Source organism: Alligator mississippiensis, chromosome 1, assembly GCF_030867095.1.
Source record: "Alligator mississippiensis isolate rAllMis1 chromosome 1, rAllMis1, whole genome shotgun sequence".
Classification (NCBI taxonomy): domain Eukaryota; kingdom Metazoa; phylum Chordata; order Crocodylia; family Alligatoridae; genus Alligator; species Alligator mississippiensis.
The window spans coordinates 381,693-399,449 of record NC_081824.1 but is presented as its reverse complement, the minus strand read 5'-3'; the positions used below and the strand labels follow the sequence as shown (position 1 = coordinate 399,449).

General features: G+C 56.3%; 1 protein-coding gene across 3 annotated transcripts in view; it reads left to right on the top strand.

Moving 5' to 3' along the window:
* Nucleotides 1–120: 120 nt before the first annotated feature.
* Nucleotides 121–17,757, top strand: part of IFT172 (intraflagellar transport 172) — a 45,919-nt gene continuing 28,282 nt past the window's right edge. The window contains exons 1-11 of one of the 3 annotated variants that reach the window (XM_059727410.1): nucleotides 121–202; nucleotides 664–807; nucleotides 1,423–1,535; nucleotides 4,364–4,403; nucleotides 7,921–7,986; nucleotides 8,445–8,524; nucleotides 9,818–9,905; nucleotides 10,793–11,007; nucleotides 11,093–11,216; nucleotides 12,890–12,985; nucleotides 13,656–13,817. In XM_059727410.1, the coding sequence (XP_059583393.1) occupies nucleotides 164–202; nucleotides 664–807; nucleotides 1,423–1,535; nucleotides 4,364–4,403; nucleotides 7,921–7,986; nucleotides 8,445–8,524; nucleotides 9,818–9,905; nucleotides 10,793–11,007; nucleotides 11,093–11,216; nucleotides 12,890–12,985; nucleotides 13,656–13,817 (1,167 nt within the window). In that variant the 5' untranslated portion in view covers nucleotides 121–163. The remainder of the gene's footprint in view (nucleotides 203–663; nucleotides 808–1,422; nucleotides 1,536–4,363; nucleotides 4,404–7,920; nucleotides 7,987–8,444; nucleotides 8,525–9,817; nucleotides 9,906–10,792; nucleotides 11,008–11,092; nucleotides 11,217–12,889; nucleotides 12,986–13,655; nucleotides 13,818–17,757) is intronic. The other 2 variants (XM_059727415.1, XM_059727416.1) reach the window with 2 other exon arrangements.

Here is a 17,757-nt window from a genome sequence, read left to right as displayed (position 1 = left end):
CGCGGGGTTCGGCCGGGGCCGGGAGAGGGGCGGGGTCTACGCGCGCGTGCGCGGGGAGGGGCCGCGAGGGGCGGGGCCGCGGCCGGCGCGCGGGAGTGGCGTCATCGCGGGGCGCCCGGGCGGGGCGGTTGCCGGGGCAACACGGGGGGCGGCGGGCGCCAGCATGCAGCTGCGGCACGTGCGGACCCTGCTCCCGCCGCAGGTCGGGGGCGGGGAGCGGCGTGTCCCGGGGGCGGTGTGGGGTGGATGAGGGAGGGAGCGGCGTGTCCCGGGGGCGGTGTGGGGTGGACGAGGGAGGGTGCGGGGTGTCCTGGGGGGGGAGGGCGTTCTGTGGAGGTGGGGCGTGGGAGGGTGCGGGGTGTCCCGGGGGCGGTGTGGGGTGGGCGAGGGAGGGAGCGGGGTGTCCTGGGGGGGAGGGCGCGGGGTGTCTTGTGGGTGGGCGGGTCGGGGTCCCGGGGGCGGGGCGAGGGAGGGAGTGGGGTGTCCTGGGGGGGCGTGAGGCGAGGGCGGGGGTGAGTCGGCCAGGCCGGGCCCTGTGCTCCGGGGGTGCGTGTCCCAGCGCTGTGGCTCGGGGTCGTTGTGGGGCTGCAGGCGCCAGCCCTGCTCGGCACCCGGGTCGTGACGGCGTCGGTGCAGCCGGGTGACCCGCGCCCGTCTCCCCAGGACGGGGCGGCCAAGGTCACGTGCCTGGCCTGGGCCCACACCAACGCCAAGTTCGCGGTGTGCACGGTGGACAGGGTCGTGCTGCTGTACGACGAGCACGGCGAGAGGAGGGACAAGTTCTCCACCAAGCCGGCGGACGCCAAGGTACGGCAGCGCCTGCTCGCTGCCTCCCCTGCGCAGCCGCGACACGGCACGGACCCTGCGCGAGGCGGCTCGTCCCGCGTGGCCCTCCGCGTGCCTAGCCGCCAAGTACTTGCACGTACATACACACGTGCGTGTAGGGGTGTCGAAGGGATTGTGCTAGAGGCATGCACGCATCTGAGCGTGTGTTTGTAAGTGCACGTGCCTCTAGGAGCATGCACCTGTGCGTGTGGCTGGGCTGGCCACGGCGATTGTCTGCGTGTGCACGCGAGGGAGCGCTGCTGCCCGCGGGTGTGACCGACCGCGGCCCCCGCAGCACCAGGGCTGAGTGCCCGCGTGCTTTCCGAGAGCAGCTCGTGCCGAAAGGCGGGCAGGCTACCCCATCCCCCACCCGCGCGGGTGTCGCGGTTGCACTGGAGCGCCTGATCCACCCCCATCTCGTTATCTCCGTCCGAGCAGCAGTCCCCCTGCCAGGTGCCCGAGTATGCCAGGTCAGCGTGTCCCTTGAGAAGCTGCCTCTGAGAGGAGGATGAGCTTTCTCCTTGCGCGAGGCTCTTGTAGGACACGTCACATTAACCGTCTCACCTGTGGTCCGTGCTTCTTCCTTTCTCGCCGCAGTATGGCAGGAAGAGCTACGTGGTGAAGGGCATGGCCTTCTCCCCGGACTCCACCAAAATCGCCGTCGGACAGACAGATAACATCATTTACGTCTACAAGATCGGGGAGGACTGGTGAGGCCCTTGGCGTGTTTATTGTACCCGTGATCCCTCTTGCGTGGGGCTGCCCATGGGAGGAGGGGGGTGATGGCAGTGCTCCCCCTCCTTTCTAGTACAGGAACGTGCCTTGTGTTCCTCAGGCCCTGCTCTTGGCTTGGCCTCACTCTGTACGAACCCTCAACTCCCCTTCCAGCCACAGCTTCCCCTGCTTTGTACCAGGACTTGCTTGGGAGACTGGTTGTTTCAGTTGAGCAGCATCAAGGTTCCTCTTCAAGCACCAGGCATGCCCCTGTCCCTCTGCTTCCATGGCCTTCAAGTGGGCCTGGCCCTCAGAAGAGCAGCCCTGGCCACTCCTCTCGGTTTCTTCTGCCCATTGTGGGAGCAGCAGGTTCCCTCGTGGGGCACTTCGGGTGGTCTTGTCCATCAGTGTCTGCTCTTCCTGTGCGCAGGGGCAGGGACGCTGCGTCCTCACTTAGCTGCCAACACGCTTGCCTGTTCACTGGGTCATTGCACACCTTGCTATTCTGGCAGAAGACAGACTCCCCCACTGTCGGGCTGCGCCAGCCTCGTGGGTACACCAAGGTGCATGGGGAGTGCGGAAGGGGCGCAGTGTGCAGAGCTCCCATGGATGCTTGTACTTGGGAGGGCTGTACTTGAGCATCCAGAGCACACATCCCCTACAGGGTGCATCTGGTTGGGCCATTGTCTAGAAGAAAAATGGTGGTAATGCCCTCACAGCGCGTTTCTCCAGCCCCTCAGTGTCTGCTCCGCTACGTGAGATTCTGGGATGCTTGGTGCCACTGTCCCCACAACCAGCCAATACTCCTGCTGCCCCATGAACGCTTTCTGCGCAGCCGAGGAGTGCTACAAGCCCGTTCGGTGCTCTAAGAACAGTTAGTAGGGCAGGTGCCAGAACAAGGGCTTGGTCATTGTCAGCTTCATGTTGTCAGTGATTCTTGTGGTCTCTGAATGAGCAGTCTCTCTAAGTGACCCCTTTCCAAGGCCCAGGTGTTTCCTTTCAGAGGTCAGGGCATCCTAGCAGCCAGCTCTGCTGCTGGGTTGCTGCAGTGCGGCAATGAGATGAGACCCTTGCAGGGCATTATCAGTGTTATTGGTGCCTTGCAAGGCCCTGCACACAGCTTGGCGGTGTCTCTGCTTGGCTGCAGTGCTGTGATTGTGTGCCACAGCTGATCAGTTCCCCCATTTTAGAGAGCGTTCTAGGTGTCAGTAGGCAGAAGCTGGTTGATTTTGGGGAAATGCTGGGAAAAGAGAGGAGAAAGTTGGGGGACACATGGAGTTTTTGCCGTTAGTTGAGTACCGCCATACCTTCAAGAGCCTTTGCAGGTTAAGGAACTGGGCGGAAGCACCCTTTAATGCTTCCAGCATAACAGCTGTCCTCCTCGCTCCTGTTCATCTTCCCACAGATTTTAACATACTGATCCCCTCAATGGCTGATGTCCCAGACAAAGGGAAGAGAAGTGCTCGCAGTAGGGAAATTGGGGCAGACAGCTCCTGGCACGGTTAGAAGAACAGGGGGGTCTGATTTAGGGAGGTTGGGATGCAGTCAGGCCTCCTTGTACAGGGGAATTGTGGGCTCTGGCATAAAGAGAATGGGTCCCACAGAGCCTGCCGGGGGGTGTCACCATAACTCCGTGAGGCAGGGGGATAGCAAACAGAATTGCAGGGGAGAATGCAGAGATGTTGGAAGCCCCTGGCATGTGCAGTAGGCTGAGCTCGCAGAAGAAGGCTCTGCCAAAGCACCATTCAGGTTGCAAACTGAAGCACTCAGAAGTTCACCAGAGTTGCAGCAATTAAGGCTGCCACCACTCCCCTGCTGCCAAATTTCCAAGTCAGTGGGGAGCCCCCCAGGCTGTTTGACGTGGCCCTGCACACTGGTCCAGCACGTGAGGTCAGTCCAGAACGCCAGGGCCTGTCCACAACCAGACCCCATGCACAAGGTTGAGCTGGCACATGGCATTGGGTGCTATGTCAACAGACTGACTCCATGTGCAGGATCTGTCTTCTTGACCAGCCAGTCCCACTTCTCTCACCGTTCATTCCGATGATCCAGTCTGCTCCTCTCTCTCTGTGGTCCCTCCTTTGTCCCCTCTGCATTCATCTCCACCTCCTCCATGCCTGGGTGACAGCAGCGTTGGTAAGAGCGCAGGAAAAATAGGTTTCCTGCTCTCCTATCATGGCCAAAGGAGCTATACACAGTATATGCAAGCTTGTCCCTGGACCAGAGGAGGCATGCTCAGTTGCTCTGTGGCAGTTGTGCCATGCAGTCTAATAACTACCAGTGGAAGGGAAGGGAAGAAGCCCACTCAGCAGTTCTGTGGTGCTGGTGTACGTGCATCCTGCTCATGTGCCGAGCTGTGAGAGGACAGGGCCGCATAGTTGGTTTCCTCTAGGTGCTGAGAGATGCTCGTGCCTGTTTGCTAAGGGAGGAATCCCTGGGGGCTGCAGCAGCAAAAATACAAAATGTCTCCTGAGCACCTGCAAGCTGCAGTATTGCAAGGATGGTCAAAGTCTGGGCCTTGGCCCAAAGGGCTCTTCTCTCCCTAATCTCAAGTCCCTCTGCCATGGGCCTAGGCGTGTTCAGGGTGAGGGTTAGCAGAACTCTTTACCAGGCAAACAGTTGGGATTTTCCCAAGCAGCTGAAATTCAAGAGCAGTTCAGCCTAAGGCAGGCCCCCAGCACGTGGCACTTTAGCCCAGTGGTTGGAGCTGGGTACAGCTATTAGCAACTGAGCAGGGCTTTGCAACAGGGAGCATGGTGGGGCCCTGAGAACAGGATCCCTGTCAGCCCTGCCAGTCACTGTTCAGGTGTTTCTGTCTTTACAGGGGGGATAAGAAGGTGATCTGCAACAAGTTCATTCAGACGGTAAGACCAGTCTCTTCCTCAAGTCTCTTATGCTCGGGAGTGGGCAAAGCCATGCTGGCTTCGAGTCTTCCCTCTAGTTCTCAAAGGAACCCTTGGCTCTGCTCCTAAAGGCAGTTTGGCACCTTGAGAGGCACAGAGGTGCGTAGAGGGATGGATGTTCAAAGCATCCTTGGCATGGAAATCTGAGCTGTGTTGCAGGCCTGTTGGAATCCGAATGCCCCAGTTAGTAACACAGCTAAACCCTTTGCTAAATCCAGAGGCCAGTGGTGGCTGTACAGTCACTTTAAACGCTCTAAAATACTAGAACAAAATACTGCATGTCCATCTGATCGCAGCGTTCTGGTACTTGGTAGTGACGACACTGACACAGTAGTTAGTTATAAACATTTAATCAGAGTTCTTGCAGCTGGGCTAGCGAGGCAGATTCCAGCTGTCCTGCGCTGGCCGGCTTCAGCAGATCCGCTGACATCAGCAAAGAGCCCCTCCCTCTTCCTCCATTTTATCTCCTTAAATTTCTGATTACAACCCCGCTGGGAATTTCACCCATACTTACTTCGTGCTGGGAATCACACAGAATCATCTCTCTGTCTGTTTCTTCCCAGTGGGCTTCCTCTGAGACCTGTGGAGCCAAACTTCTAGACCCCTCCTGGACTACCATTCTCCTTGCTCTCTCCTACCTTTTCTCTTACATTGGCACATCTGTGGCTTATCACTTCATCTTGCCAATATTAGCATTGATCTGTACGTATGCTTGTCTCCTCTTAAACTTTGGTTTCCAGGAAGACAGGCATGTACCTCATTCAAAAACCTTATGTGGTTCTGCTACTGGCAAGTATCCTCCACCCCAGACTTTTCAGCTTGGGGCTTCTGGTACTTCCAAATCCTTTAGCTGGCATCCTATGTGCAGCCCCTAGGTGAAGTTTGCCAGCAGCACTCAAGGGAGTGATGTGAGAACTGCATCCAGCTGCCCAGCCCAAAGAGCTAGGCCTTATTTTACAGCTGGGTCAGTTGACCTCAATATGAATCTGGAGCAGAGCTCATCTCCTTTGGAGCTGCATTGCAGCTCTGGGGCCACTGTGTCACTTGTCCCTGGTGTTGGGGTTAGTTTTTTGGGCACTGGTTTGCCAATGGCAAGGCCAGAAGGGACACGGACTGTGTGGTCTGACCTCCTGTATAATGCAGGGCATGCGACTTCCCTGAGCTCATTCCTGTTGGAACTGGAGATCTGGGCAAAAGTGTCCTGATTTAAAAATTGCCAGTGACAGAGAGGTCACCATTGCCCTTGATCAGGTGTTCCAACAGTCAGCAAGTGCTGCTGAAAACTGTGTTGGGTTTCTGGTCTGCCTATGTCTGGTGGAAACTTCCAGCCGTTTTTCTGCTGGCTTGAAGAGTCTCCTGGTGCTGGCGACCTTGTGAGGCCCTCTCCTCGGGCTGGGGAGATTTCTCTCTCTGGATGCTGCACTGTCATTTCTGGGTGCTGCATCCAGTCAATTCCAAAGCTTCAGGGGATGCTGTGGGCCCTAGCAAGCACAATCAATTGATTCTGTGCAGTCAGAAGGGGAAGGGGGACTCGCAGAGCCTTGCCGTTTCTTTGGCAGAGTCACTGCTTCAGATGCCCCTGCTCTTGTCCATGGATGAAAGAACTGGCAGTGACGGAGATTCTGCAGCTTCCAGGTGTCTGTCCCAGCACTTAGCCCCTTCCTAGTGAGAAGATTCTTCCTCGTGCCTCACTTATCTCCCATCTTGCAGGTTAAGCCCATTACTTCTTGCCTGATTCCCAAGGGAACCAGAGCAATCAATTGCCATCCTCTTTATAAGAGCCCATTCTGTACTTGAAGGCTGTTATCAACCCCCCATGGCCCCCCTCAGTAAGCTTCTCTTCTCCAGACTAAATCATCCCAATTCTTTTAACTTTCCCTCGTATATCCTGCTTCCCAGACGTCTGCTCATTTTTGTTGCTCACCTCTGGACTTTTCCAGAGTGTTCACATCTTTGTTGAAGGGCTCTGCCCCACAGTGGATGCAGGACCACAGTGATATTTCCCATGACTTGCTTGTCATACTTTCATATATTTCAATTTACAATTAGCTTTTCTCTGCAGTCCTGCGACCTGGCCTGTCATTCCCTAGCCTGTGTATATAAATGTGTTCGTTTCATCTTAAGGGCAGTGCTTTGCACTTGTCCATCCGTATAGAATTTTCTCCTCTCTTTCAGATCATTTTTCCAATTTATCATAGAGAATTTTGGAACATGATGTGCTCTTTAAAGTGTCAGCTGCCCACCCCCCAGCTCAGTGTCACTGTTCCCTCCCCCAAGTCATTAGTGAAGGTACTGAACAGCTGTGGAACCAGGACAGATCCCTGGGGAGCCCCGCTTGATACCTCCTCCCACCTTACCTCTGAGCCACTGACAGTGACTCTGAACACAATTATCCAACCAAGTACGCCCTCACCCTGCAGTAATTTCATCTAGACCTCATTTCGTTACCTTGCTTACAAGAATATCTTGGGGTACAGGGTCAAAGTCTTACAGAAGTCCAGCTGTATCACATCCATTGCTTCCCCTGTCCCTCACACAAGGACCAGTGCCCTTGGCATAGAAGGAAGTTTGCTTGATTAGGCATGATTTGCCATTGGCCAACCTTGCTGGCTGTTACTTATTGTTTCCTTCCCCTCTGGGGGCTTCTAAATGGATTGAAAGAGACCCAACCCTTGGAGTCTGTAGCTGTAAGGCCTGCTTTCTAGTGCTTAATCTCTCTCTTCTGACCTTGCTCTGATTTTTTTTTTGCTATCCTTTTTGAACTTGGGCTCCCAAACTGTGTGCAATATTTCAGTATTTGTAGCACCAGGAACAGATAACGGGCATAGAATCATCTCCACACTTCTACTTGCAGTTCTTCTGTGTAGATATCCAGGGGCTGCACTTGGAGCATGTGATTAGCTGATCATCTACCCCAAGCCCTTTTCTGAGAGCCACTGCTTCCCAGGGTAGTCCGCAGCCTGTGCGTAGCTGGCATTTCTTGTCCCTCAGTGCAGGAATTTGCATTTTTGCATGAGCCCAGCTAACAAGTCCTCACTGTATACATGTCCTCTGCAGCCTCTGGGGCCTTATCACCCACCGCTGAACAGCATAGGGCCCAGAACTGACCCTGGTGGGACACCAGCAAAGGCACCTGTTCTGTGGTGGTTTGTAAAAAAGGCCTGCTGGTATCGGGTCCCAGTGTGCTAGGTGCAGTGCTGTGCCTTATGAAAGTCCTCCCCTGTCCCAAAGAGGAGGTCTAGGTAACCCTTCTCTTTGGCTGCCCAACCCACCTTCCCCCACACTGTCCCACTGGCAGGTCCAGCTCAGCTATGCTGTGAAGGTGCTGGTCTCGCACCTTTTTGGGACGCTGGGTGCCATCCTGCTCTTAGTGGCCCCAGGCTCCACCGTAACTCTGTCTGGTCTGAGGGGCAGCTGGGTGGGAGGCTCTTCAGCATAGGTGGAGCTCTTACCTCTCCTTGCACCTCTTCCCCAACAGAGTGCAGTGACCTGCCTGCTGTGGCCAGCAGAGAACATCATTGTCTTTGGACTTGCTGAGGGGAAGGTAGAGACCTCTGGCCTGTCTAACTCTGGGTCATCATCATAACGCTGCCTTTCCTTGCCTCTTACCTGGCTAGGGCTGCTGGTGCTTGGGCTGCAGCATCAGGGTGCTACCCTTCTGGGCTCAGCACACCACCCTGCAGGGAAGGAGTTATCCTGGTGCCTGGCTTCCCTGGCACCAATCCCCAGGGGTGTCTGTTAGGAGCCTCCATGGAGCCCTTTGGAGACTGGAGCAGTGCTGCAGAGTGAGTCCCTTGGCAGCTCCTGCCCCTGTCCCTCCAGCCCCTGCAACCCCTCCCCTGAGAGCCTTGAGTGCAGGGTTGTTTCCAACAGATCTCTTTGACCTGAGGCTGCTTGAGGGGAGGCTCCCTCGCGCTTCTCCCTGCAGTGTGCATTGGCAGGCAGGGCCTTGCTGTTATGCAAGGACAGAGCCTGCGCCAGCCATTGTCCTTCTTCCTACAGGTTCGCTTAGCAAACACAAAGACCAACAAGTCCTCCACCATCTATGGGACGGAGTCCTATGTGGTCTCGCTAACCTCCAAGTAAGTATGGCATGCCCCAGGCTCCTGCTGCTCCAGCTGAGGCACGTCACCTGGCTGCTGGGCCAGAAGGGGTGCCTGGTGATGGGAGAGCTGCAGGGCAGGAGCTTCTTTATAGGTGCTGCTATAGGGAAATGTGAGCTGAGAAGTTCTCCCTTTGCGAAGCTCCCTGGACTCTCTGTGCTTTACCAATAAAGCAATGTTGCCTTATCAGGGCACAGGTGCCCTTCCCTGCTGGTCCATACTTTCCCCATCTCCAGAGGCCAACTTGTCTGCATGGCCCTTATAGGGACTGCATGGCAGCCCTGTGGGGCAGGGCAGAGCCAGGCCTTCTGGGCTTGTGCTCACTTCCTGGCATGGCATGGTTACTAGAGGATTGAGAGATCACTCAGGGGAAACCAAGGGCTCCTCCTGGCTGCCAGGGGCTTGGCAGGGAATTTGGGGACATGCATGTTGCTGGGGCTGTGGGACAGCCTGTCCTTGTGTTTCATGGCAGCAGTTACCCAAATCCTTGGATCAGGGAACCAGTGGGTGTTGAGAGAGAGAAGACCCCAGAGACAGGAGTTTCCCCTGCACTCTTATACGTTTATTCAGCAGAGAGCACACACCCTTATGCTAAGAAATGTGCTAGTTACCTTGCTCCCTGGGGTCTTGTTCCCTGTCCTGTTGCTCAGACAGTCCAGGGTTTTTGAGGGGCATTAAGAGCTATAATTCAGCAGTCTAACGACCCTTTGTTCTCAAAACTTTTATTCCTTTTGTTATTTGCATATTCGTGATTCCTGCTATTGCTTTTACTACTACTAGCTCATGAGTTTTCAATCTTTTTTGGTTGGTGTACCCCCAGCAGCTGATCGGCAAGTGGCGGGGGGACCCCTGGCAGCTGATTTATGAGCGGGATGAGGGGTGCACAGCAGTGAAACCAGAAACGCCGGCAGCAAAACCGGAAGTGCCCCCACTTCTCCATGCTGCTGACATATACTCCCTGGGGCCTTTCCAAGTATCCCCAGGGGTACACATACCCCTGGTTGACAACACCCGTACTAGCTATTTACAGGCTGTTTGTGTGATTGATGTCTCACTGCTCGGTATTTTTTTAAAGCCTTGTATGCATAAATGCACACAGACTTGCATACTTTTCTTATTGCAGTTTTTCTCCCTTTGTACATCCTCCTCATGCTGTCCTTGACACTGTTGATCCTTTGACAAAGGTTGCTGCTGCTAGATAGTCGCCTTTTAGCAGCTTGGTTGCCGTGCAGTGCCTCACAGGAGTGGGCCTAATCATTGTTATGGTTCTAGTGTGTCAGGGAAGGGCATCCTGTCCGGCCACGCAGATGGGACCATCGTCCGCTACTTCTTTGATGATGAAGGCTCTGGCGAGTCCCAGGTACTGATGGGCTTTTCCTTCAGGAGAAGGTGCCCTGTTCACACACCTCACCACCCCACTCGCACCAGGCCTAGAAAACAGCTGGATTCTGTGGATGGGCTGCTGGGTCAGGGTGGGGGGATGGTGGTGGCACTCTGCTTTCTCTAGGACATGGCACAGAGGAACCCTGGTTGCTTTGGTTACTCCAAGTGCATGTGTGAGAGGTGCTACCTTGTTCATGGGAGACTCGAGGCCACTGGGATGCTGGGATCACTGTGGTGCCCAGGATATGCTGAGCCAGTAGAGCCCTGGGCACAGTGCGTGGGAAGACCTGGCTGAGCACAGTAAGGTCGAGTGCTCCTCACTAGCGTGTGTTCCTGTATCAGTGCTGACACTTGGGAATGCAGCCATGGAGGGGCCCAGGAATACTCAGAAGCCCTGGCAGGGGGAGACCATGTGGGACCTCAGTACAGAGTGCGCAGATGCTGCCACGGGGTAAATGGGGCCAGTGCCTTCAGGGGAGGGCGATGTGAGGTATATACAGAGCCACAGGCATAGGGGAGGGGGGGGTCTTAGGGACTGCCTGGAGCAGAGGCCACGGAAGGGGACACCTGAGGCTTGTGGGGAAGGAGAGCTCATGGTGGTGCAGTGTGCTTGGCCAGCAGCTTCAGATGAGTGTGACCTTCCCTTCCCCCTGCAAGTTGTTGTCAGACGCCTGCCTCCCTGTGTCTCCAGCTGTCCTGTACATGCTAGTGACAGCCAAGTAGGCCCTGGGAAATGCCCTTTTCAGACACGCGCTGGGGACTCACAAGGGGCCCCACGTGGGACCTCCAGGCATTAGTGAGCTGCACAGGCCAGCAGGGGCTGTTGCCACGGAAGTTTCCATTGTGTTACCTGGATTGCTGCAGGGCAAACTGGTGACGCACCCCTGCCCTCCATATGCCCTGGCCTGGGCATCCACCAGCATCGTGGCTGCCGGCTGCGACAAGAAGATCGTGGCCTACGGGAAGGAGGGCCACGTGATACAGACCTTTGACTACAGCCGGGATCCTGCAGAGAAGGAGTTCACTGTGGCTGCCACGAGCCCTGGGGGCCAGTCCGTCGTCTTTGGCAGCTATGACAGGTATGGCTGAGCCTTTCCTCAGGCTGGTTTCCCCCACCTGCTGCTCCCGTATCTCTGGTCACTGCTCCCTCCCCTCTGCCCACAGACTGCGGGTGCTAAACTGGAGCCCGCGCCGCAGTGCCTGGGAGGAAGCCAGGCCTAAAGAAATCACCCACCTATACACCATCACAGCCCTGGCCTGGAAGAAGGACGGCTCGCGTCTCTGTGCAGTGAGTATGCAGGGATAGCTGCATGCGCCTTACCAAAGGTGCCCTGGAAGTGCTCTTGGCAAGGGTTGATCCCTGCTCAGAAGGCCCCCAGAGATGCACAGGGGGGCAGAAAGGACCCATGTGCCCCTAGAGATGCTAGCAGATGGGAGGGCTGGGACTCAGCTGGAGTCCCAAAGTCAGAGAGTCCTGGCTAGAAGGTCTTTCCCCTGCACTCGGGCTCAAACCGATGCTGCACTGGGGGCAGGAAGGGATTTTCCCCCCAGTCAGACTGGTCCGGACTGGGGGGGTTTGCCTTCCTCTGTAGTGGGGGCATGGCCTTGGTCTGGGATCTGTGGAGTGTAAACACTCTTTGCAGCAGCAGGACATTGGTTGTGGCCCCCTGCTTTCCCAGGGCTAGGTGTGAGGGTGATGCCTGGGGCTGTGTCATGGGCGGCTGTGTTGTGCTGCTCAGAGGTCAGCTATGGAATTTGTTTGGGCTGGTTTGGACAGGGCTGATCCTGCCACAGGCAGGGGTTGGACTAGATGTGACCCCTGGAGCTCCCTGCCAGTCCCACGGCTCTAGGACCCAATGTTTCAGGAGACGAGAAGCTGGTGGAGCCCAGGGTGGGTACGAGGAGCCATGAGGCTGGGATTGGCACAGGAGAAGCGACCAGGACAGTGCCAGCAGCAGAGCTCCTTTTTCCCAGGGAAATAAGACAAGGGCTTCAACCTGCCTCCTCCCCGCTGAGTGCACCCACAGGCTTCCCCCTAGCATCCAGGACAGGATTGGGGAGGAACTGAGCAGTCTCTGGTTCTCTGGGATCAGAGCATGTCCCTGCCCCCATCCCTGTCCCCATCCCAATACACTGCCCCAGGTGACCTCAGACTGCCAGAGCGGCACCCTGTGGGGTCCCTGCAATCTGATGCTGCTCTGAGCCTGTTCAGAAGAGGCTGCTCTGGACAAAGGCACTCGTAAACTTTGTGCAAGACCCAGAAACAGCAGCCCAGGGCTAGCCTAGCCTAGCGACTAGCCGTGGGGCAGAAGGAGGGGCTGCCTGTGCCTCAGCCCTGCAGCCTAGTAGTTAGGACACTTGTCTGCAGATTGCAAGACCCAGGGTCTGGGGCCCCCTCACCCATGCACCCCCCTTGCAAAGGCAGTGCCAGCTCTTATAAGAGTTCCTCATTGACCCACACACCCCTTAGCTCAGTCTCCTCTGGCCCCACATCTCTACCCCTCCTCTCTCATAGGAGGGTTGGAAGGTTCTTGTGGCCCTGCCTTGTGTGACCTGGTGGTGATGGGCTTTGCCAGGCATGGAAGGCCTAGGTTCAAACCCCCTCTGGGAGACGGGTGGCCCAGACCTGGGCCTCCTGCCCCAGGCAAGTGCCATCACCATGGGGCTGTTGGGCTGAAAGGTGGGAGGGCCTCTCCTTCTGCAGTCTGTGACTTTCCTGAGCTCCATGCGTCTGTGCCAGCATCGGGTGTAGCTTGCCCACCCAGCTCCCTCGCCTGACTAATCGGGCACCTGGACCTTGGACTTCCATAGGTCTCCTCACTGAGTCCAACCTGTGTCGGGGAAGTGCTTGTGCTGAGCATTGGAGCTGGCTGCCTTTAGACCTTTCCCCCTACCATGAGAGGAGCTCAGAGTACTCTGCCTCTCCACTTAGCTCTTGCCTCTCCCATGCCTGCTTCTCAGGGCACGCTTTGTGGAGGAGTGGAACAGTTTGACTGCTGCCTCCGCCGAAGCATTTACAAGAACAAGTTTGAGATGACGTACGTGGGACCAAGCCAGGTAAGAATAGCTGGCACTGCCCCTGGGAGACACTGGTGAAATTGTGAGTCCCCATCTGCTGCTGCAGGTCAGCCCCCAGGTCCCTGCCCCAGACACAGGGTTGATCCTCTGCCTGGGCTCTGTTGCTGGGAGGCTTCCACATCGCCCAGACCCAGTGAAGTGCACAGGGCTTGTTCACACGGCTCTCCCAGAATGGGGAAGGTGGCGGTGGGTTTCACTGGGGCCCATCTCACACCTCCAGCCTACATACAAACACTTCCACTGGCTTGGGGAGTACTGAGCCTTGTGAAACACTGGGGGTCTACACTCACCCTGGTCCCACCCCTCACCTAGCACAGGCCCTCACATTTGGGAGAGATGCCCATAGGTCACCACGACAGGTTCCCAGGGAGGGCAGTATACTCCACCCCACCCTGGGGCTTGTCTCTAGCATTCCAGGAAGCTGCGAGGCATTTTTCAGAGAGATCTGAGTCTGGGGGAGAGTCTCCTGAGAGCTCGGTAGTGTGGCTCAGAGCTTGTAGTAGGGCTCCTCAGCCGCAGCTCCCCTGTCAGCATGGCACTTTGTGTGCCAGGGCCCAGGTGGGCTCTGAGGCCTCTTCCTCCCTTATTCTGGGGCTGGGTGTCCTTTAGCCTGAGGCTGCTGCTCACCCTGCTGCCTGCTCTCTCTCAGGTCATTGTGAAGAACCTCTCCACAGGCACCCGGGTGGTGCTGAAGTCCTGCTACGGCTACGAGATCGAGGAGGTGAAAATCCTGGGGAAGGAGCGGTACCTCGTGGCCCACACCTCTGACACGCTGCTGCTGGGCGACCTCAGCTCCAACAAGCTCAGCGAGGTATGGGGCAGCCAGTAGGAGCCCCTGGTCCCAGGCTGGCTCCCAGGCAGCTGCAGCTGGGGGGAGGGCCTGGCTGGATGATAGCGGTGGGCTTGGGAGGAGGGGCTGGGCCTGCTGCCCAGTCTGGTGAAGACCCAGAGCTTACAGGCACGATCACAGCTCCTCCAGTAACAGTTCTGCTCATGGGTGCATCCATGCCCATGCCGAGTCACCTAGTCCTCAGGGCGGGGTCTGTGTCCCTGCAGGCCTGTGCAGTGGGACTGAGCCATGTGCGAGCAGCCAGCACTGCCTGTGGGAGAGGCTGGCAGAGCTGTGAGTGCCCATGTACGGCTGCCTTCCCAGGCCCCTGCCCCAGATGTGGGGCTGACCCTTGGTCATCTGGAGGCTCCCACCTCACCCTGTCCCAGGGAAGTAAGTGGGGTTTGCTCACGAGGCTCCCCTGGTGTCTGTGGGTTCATAGATTCATCAATGTAGGGTCAGAAGGGACCTTGTAGATCTTCTAGTCCGACCCCCTGCCCTGGGCAGGAGAGAAAACTGGGCTCAAATGACCCCAGCTAGGTAAACATCGAGCCTCCTCTTAAAGACCCCCAGGGTAGGAGCCATCACCACTGCCCTTGGAAGTTTGGTTCCAGCGCCTAGCCGCCCTGACTGTGAAGTAGTGCCTTCTAGTGTCTAGTCTAAACCTACTCTCTAGCAACTTATGGCCGTTATTCTTTGTTACTCTGGGAGGCGTTCAGGGGAACAAGGTCTCTCCCAAACCCCACTGGTGCCCCCTAGTAAGTTTATAGATGGCCACCAGGTCCCCCCTCAGCCTTCTCTTGCGAAGGCTGAACAGGTTCAGGTCCCATAGCCTCTCCTCATAGGGTCTGCCCTGCTGCCCCCTGATCATGTGGGTGGCCCTCCTCTGGACCCTCTCAATGTTGTCTACATCCCTCCTGAAGTGCGGCGCCCACAACTAGACTCTACTCCAGCTGCGGCCTGACCAGTGTCGCATAGAGGGGGAGGATCACCTCCTTGGCCCTGCTTGTGATGCATCTGTGGATGCACAACAAGGTACGGGTAGCCCTACTGACCGTGTTCTCTCATTGTCAGCCCGTGTTCATCTTGGAGTCAGTAATGACTCCAAGATCTCTTTCTGCCCCCATGCTTTCGAGAAGGGAGTTCCCAGCCTATAGGTATGCTGGTGGTTCCTACTGCCCAAGTGCAGCACCCTGCACTTGTCAGTATTGAATCCCATCCTATTTTCATTTGCGAACCCCTGTAACCTGTCCAGGTCCTGCTGTAATCTGTCCTTCCCTTCTAGCATGCCCACCTCACCCCAAATCTTGCTGTTGTCTATGAATTTAAACAGGCTGCTCTTCACCCCATCATCCAAGTCGCTATTAAAGAAATTGAACAGTGCGGGCCCAAGGACCAAGCCCTGGGGGACCCCACTGTCCACATCCCTCCAGGTCGAAAATGACCCATCCACGACCACTCTCTGGGTGCGGCCCCTCAGCCAATTTGCTATCCATCTGACCATGTAGGCATCAATGCCACAGTCACCTAGCTTTTTAATGAGAATGGGGTGGGAGACAGTGTCAAAGGTCTTGCTGAAGTCCAGAAAGACTACATCCACCGCAACACCTGCATCCAGTGATTTTGTGACCTGAACGTAGAAGGCAATCAGGTTGGTCAGGCAGGACCTGCCCCTAATGAAACCATGCTGGTTGCCCTTGAGCATCATCCCTGCTGCTGGCCCAGCACAGATGTGCTCCTGGATAATCTTCTCAAAGAGCTTCCCCAGGATTGAAGTAAGACTAATGGGCCTATAGTTGCCCGGGTCCTCCCTCTTCCCTTTTTTAAAGATGGGGACCACATTGGCCCTCTTCCAGTTGTCCGGCTCCTGGCCAGAGCATCACAAGTGCTCGTAAAGCCATGCCGGGGCCCCTCAGTAACCCCTGCCAATTCCCTCAACACCCTGGGGTGGAGAGCATCTGGACCTGCTGATTTGAACACGTCCAGCCCCTCCAGAAGTCCTCTAACCCAGTCCTCCCTGACCCTAGGCTTGGCAGAGTTTCTCCTGAGTCTGTCCTGAATCTCGGTAGGGGAGTCCCAGTCTCTGCACACAAAAAAAAAGGCGAAGAAATTGTTAAAGAGGTCTGCTTTCTCCTCTGGTGCGACCGCTAGCTTGCCAAGCATATCTTGCAGGGGCCCCACATTACCCAGTGCCTTCTTCATTCTCCCTATGTATTTAAAAAAAGATTTTTTGTGATCCTTGATCCTTGATGCTAGCCCTAGTTCCGTATCTGCCTTAGCTTTCCTAACAGCCGCCCTACAGACCCAAGCGGTGGAGGTATACTCCTGTTTGGTGATAGCCCCTCCCTTCCACTGGGTGTACGCCTCCTTTTTGGCAATCAGGCATTCACGAATGCCCTTGGTGAACCAGGAGGGCTTTTGGGCACTCTTGCCCCCTTTTCTTCTTGTTGGGATTGTCAGCCCTTGGGCTCTGAGTATCGTCTCCTTAAGGAACGACCACTCATCTTGGGCATCCAGTTCCCCTACTCTCCAGGACCCTAGTGCCTCCCCCACTAATCTCCTCAGCTCATTGAAGTTGGCCCTCTTAAAGTCTAAGGCTGCTGCCTTGCTGCAGGCCCTTGGCACCCTGCGCTGGATGGTGCATTCCAGTAGGCGATGATCGCTATCGCCCAGGTGGTCGAGGACCTGGAGTCCCCTCGCCAGGTCGTTGCCTGTGGCCAGGACCAGGTCCAGGAGGGCATTCCCCCTGGTGGGACCGTGTACCTCTTGGGTTAAGTGGAGGTCCTGTATCTCAGCCAGGAACCTCCGTGAGCGGTCAGACCTGGCTGACTGCTCCTCCCAGTAGATGTCCGGGTAATTTAGATCACCCATGACAACTACATCCCTTGCCTTAAGTGCCTCTGCAAGCTAACCCTAGAATTCGCGGTCCAGTTCTTCCTCTTGATTGGGAGGTCTGTAGTAAACCCCCACCATTAAGTCCCTTTCCCCATGACCCCCCTGTATCCTGACCCAGAACACTTCAGTCTGCCCCTCCTCTGACCCCGTCCTGCAGTTCTCTGGGACCCCCATTGTCGCTCAGCTTATCCCCTCCTCACCCCACATAAAGACCTTGCCCTGGCCTGGAGCCTTGTGAAACACCCGAGTCCACACTCACCCTGGGCCTGTACCCCAGACTCCTTCTTGGTCACAGCCACAGACTGTCTCCTGCATGTGCAGGGGTTAAATTAAAGTGTCCCCATGCAGATGAGAGCCTGCCATGGAGTGCTTGACTCTGCAGCCTAGGCAGCATTTTTCTGCATTGTTTTTTTGTGTGTAGTTCTGGTACTTAAAAGGAAAAATAAACTCTCCCCCCTGCCCACCTTGGCAGCCCAGATTGCAGCTGCCCCAGCTCCGGGACTGGCCGGCAACGTTACCACCAGGTGGCTGGGCTGCAGGCTGCACAGGAGGGAGCCTCTTTCACCTCTTTTGCTCCCTGCACCCTGGACAGGGTGGACTCCTCACCCGCACGTAGTGACAGGCTGCTGGGGACAGCGTGGTCAGTGGGGGTCCAGCCTGGCTCCCCCCTGACTGCACCTCTGTTGCCCCAGGATTCCTTTTACCAGAGACCCCCAAGGATTGACACAGCCCCTCGTCCGATTTGGTATCAAGTGAACTTTTAATAGTAACCCCCAGGCTTATTACAAGTGTTCTTCCTTGTAATATGACCTGGCAAGCAGTTACTTCAGGCATTACAACAGTGGCCTTCAGTGGTACCGGCCTCAGATCCTCTGCTGAGTGTGCGGGATGTTTGTTTCTGGATTCCTTCTGGATACTCAGAGCAAGAATTCCAAGGCTGCTTCTGTCTCCCCGGGCGGGGGGGCAACACAGCACACACACTGCCTCTTTGTCCATTACTTTTGTAACTTTCTCATCTCAAACTGTC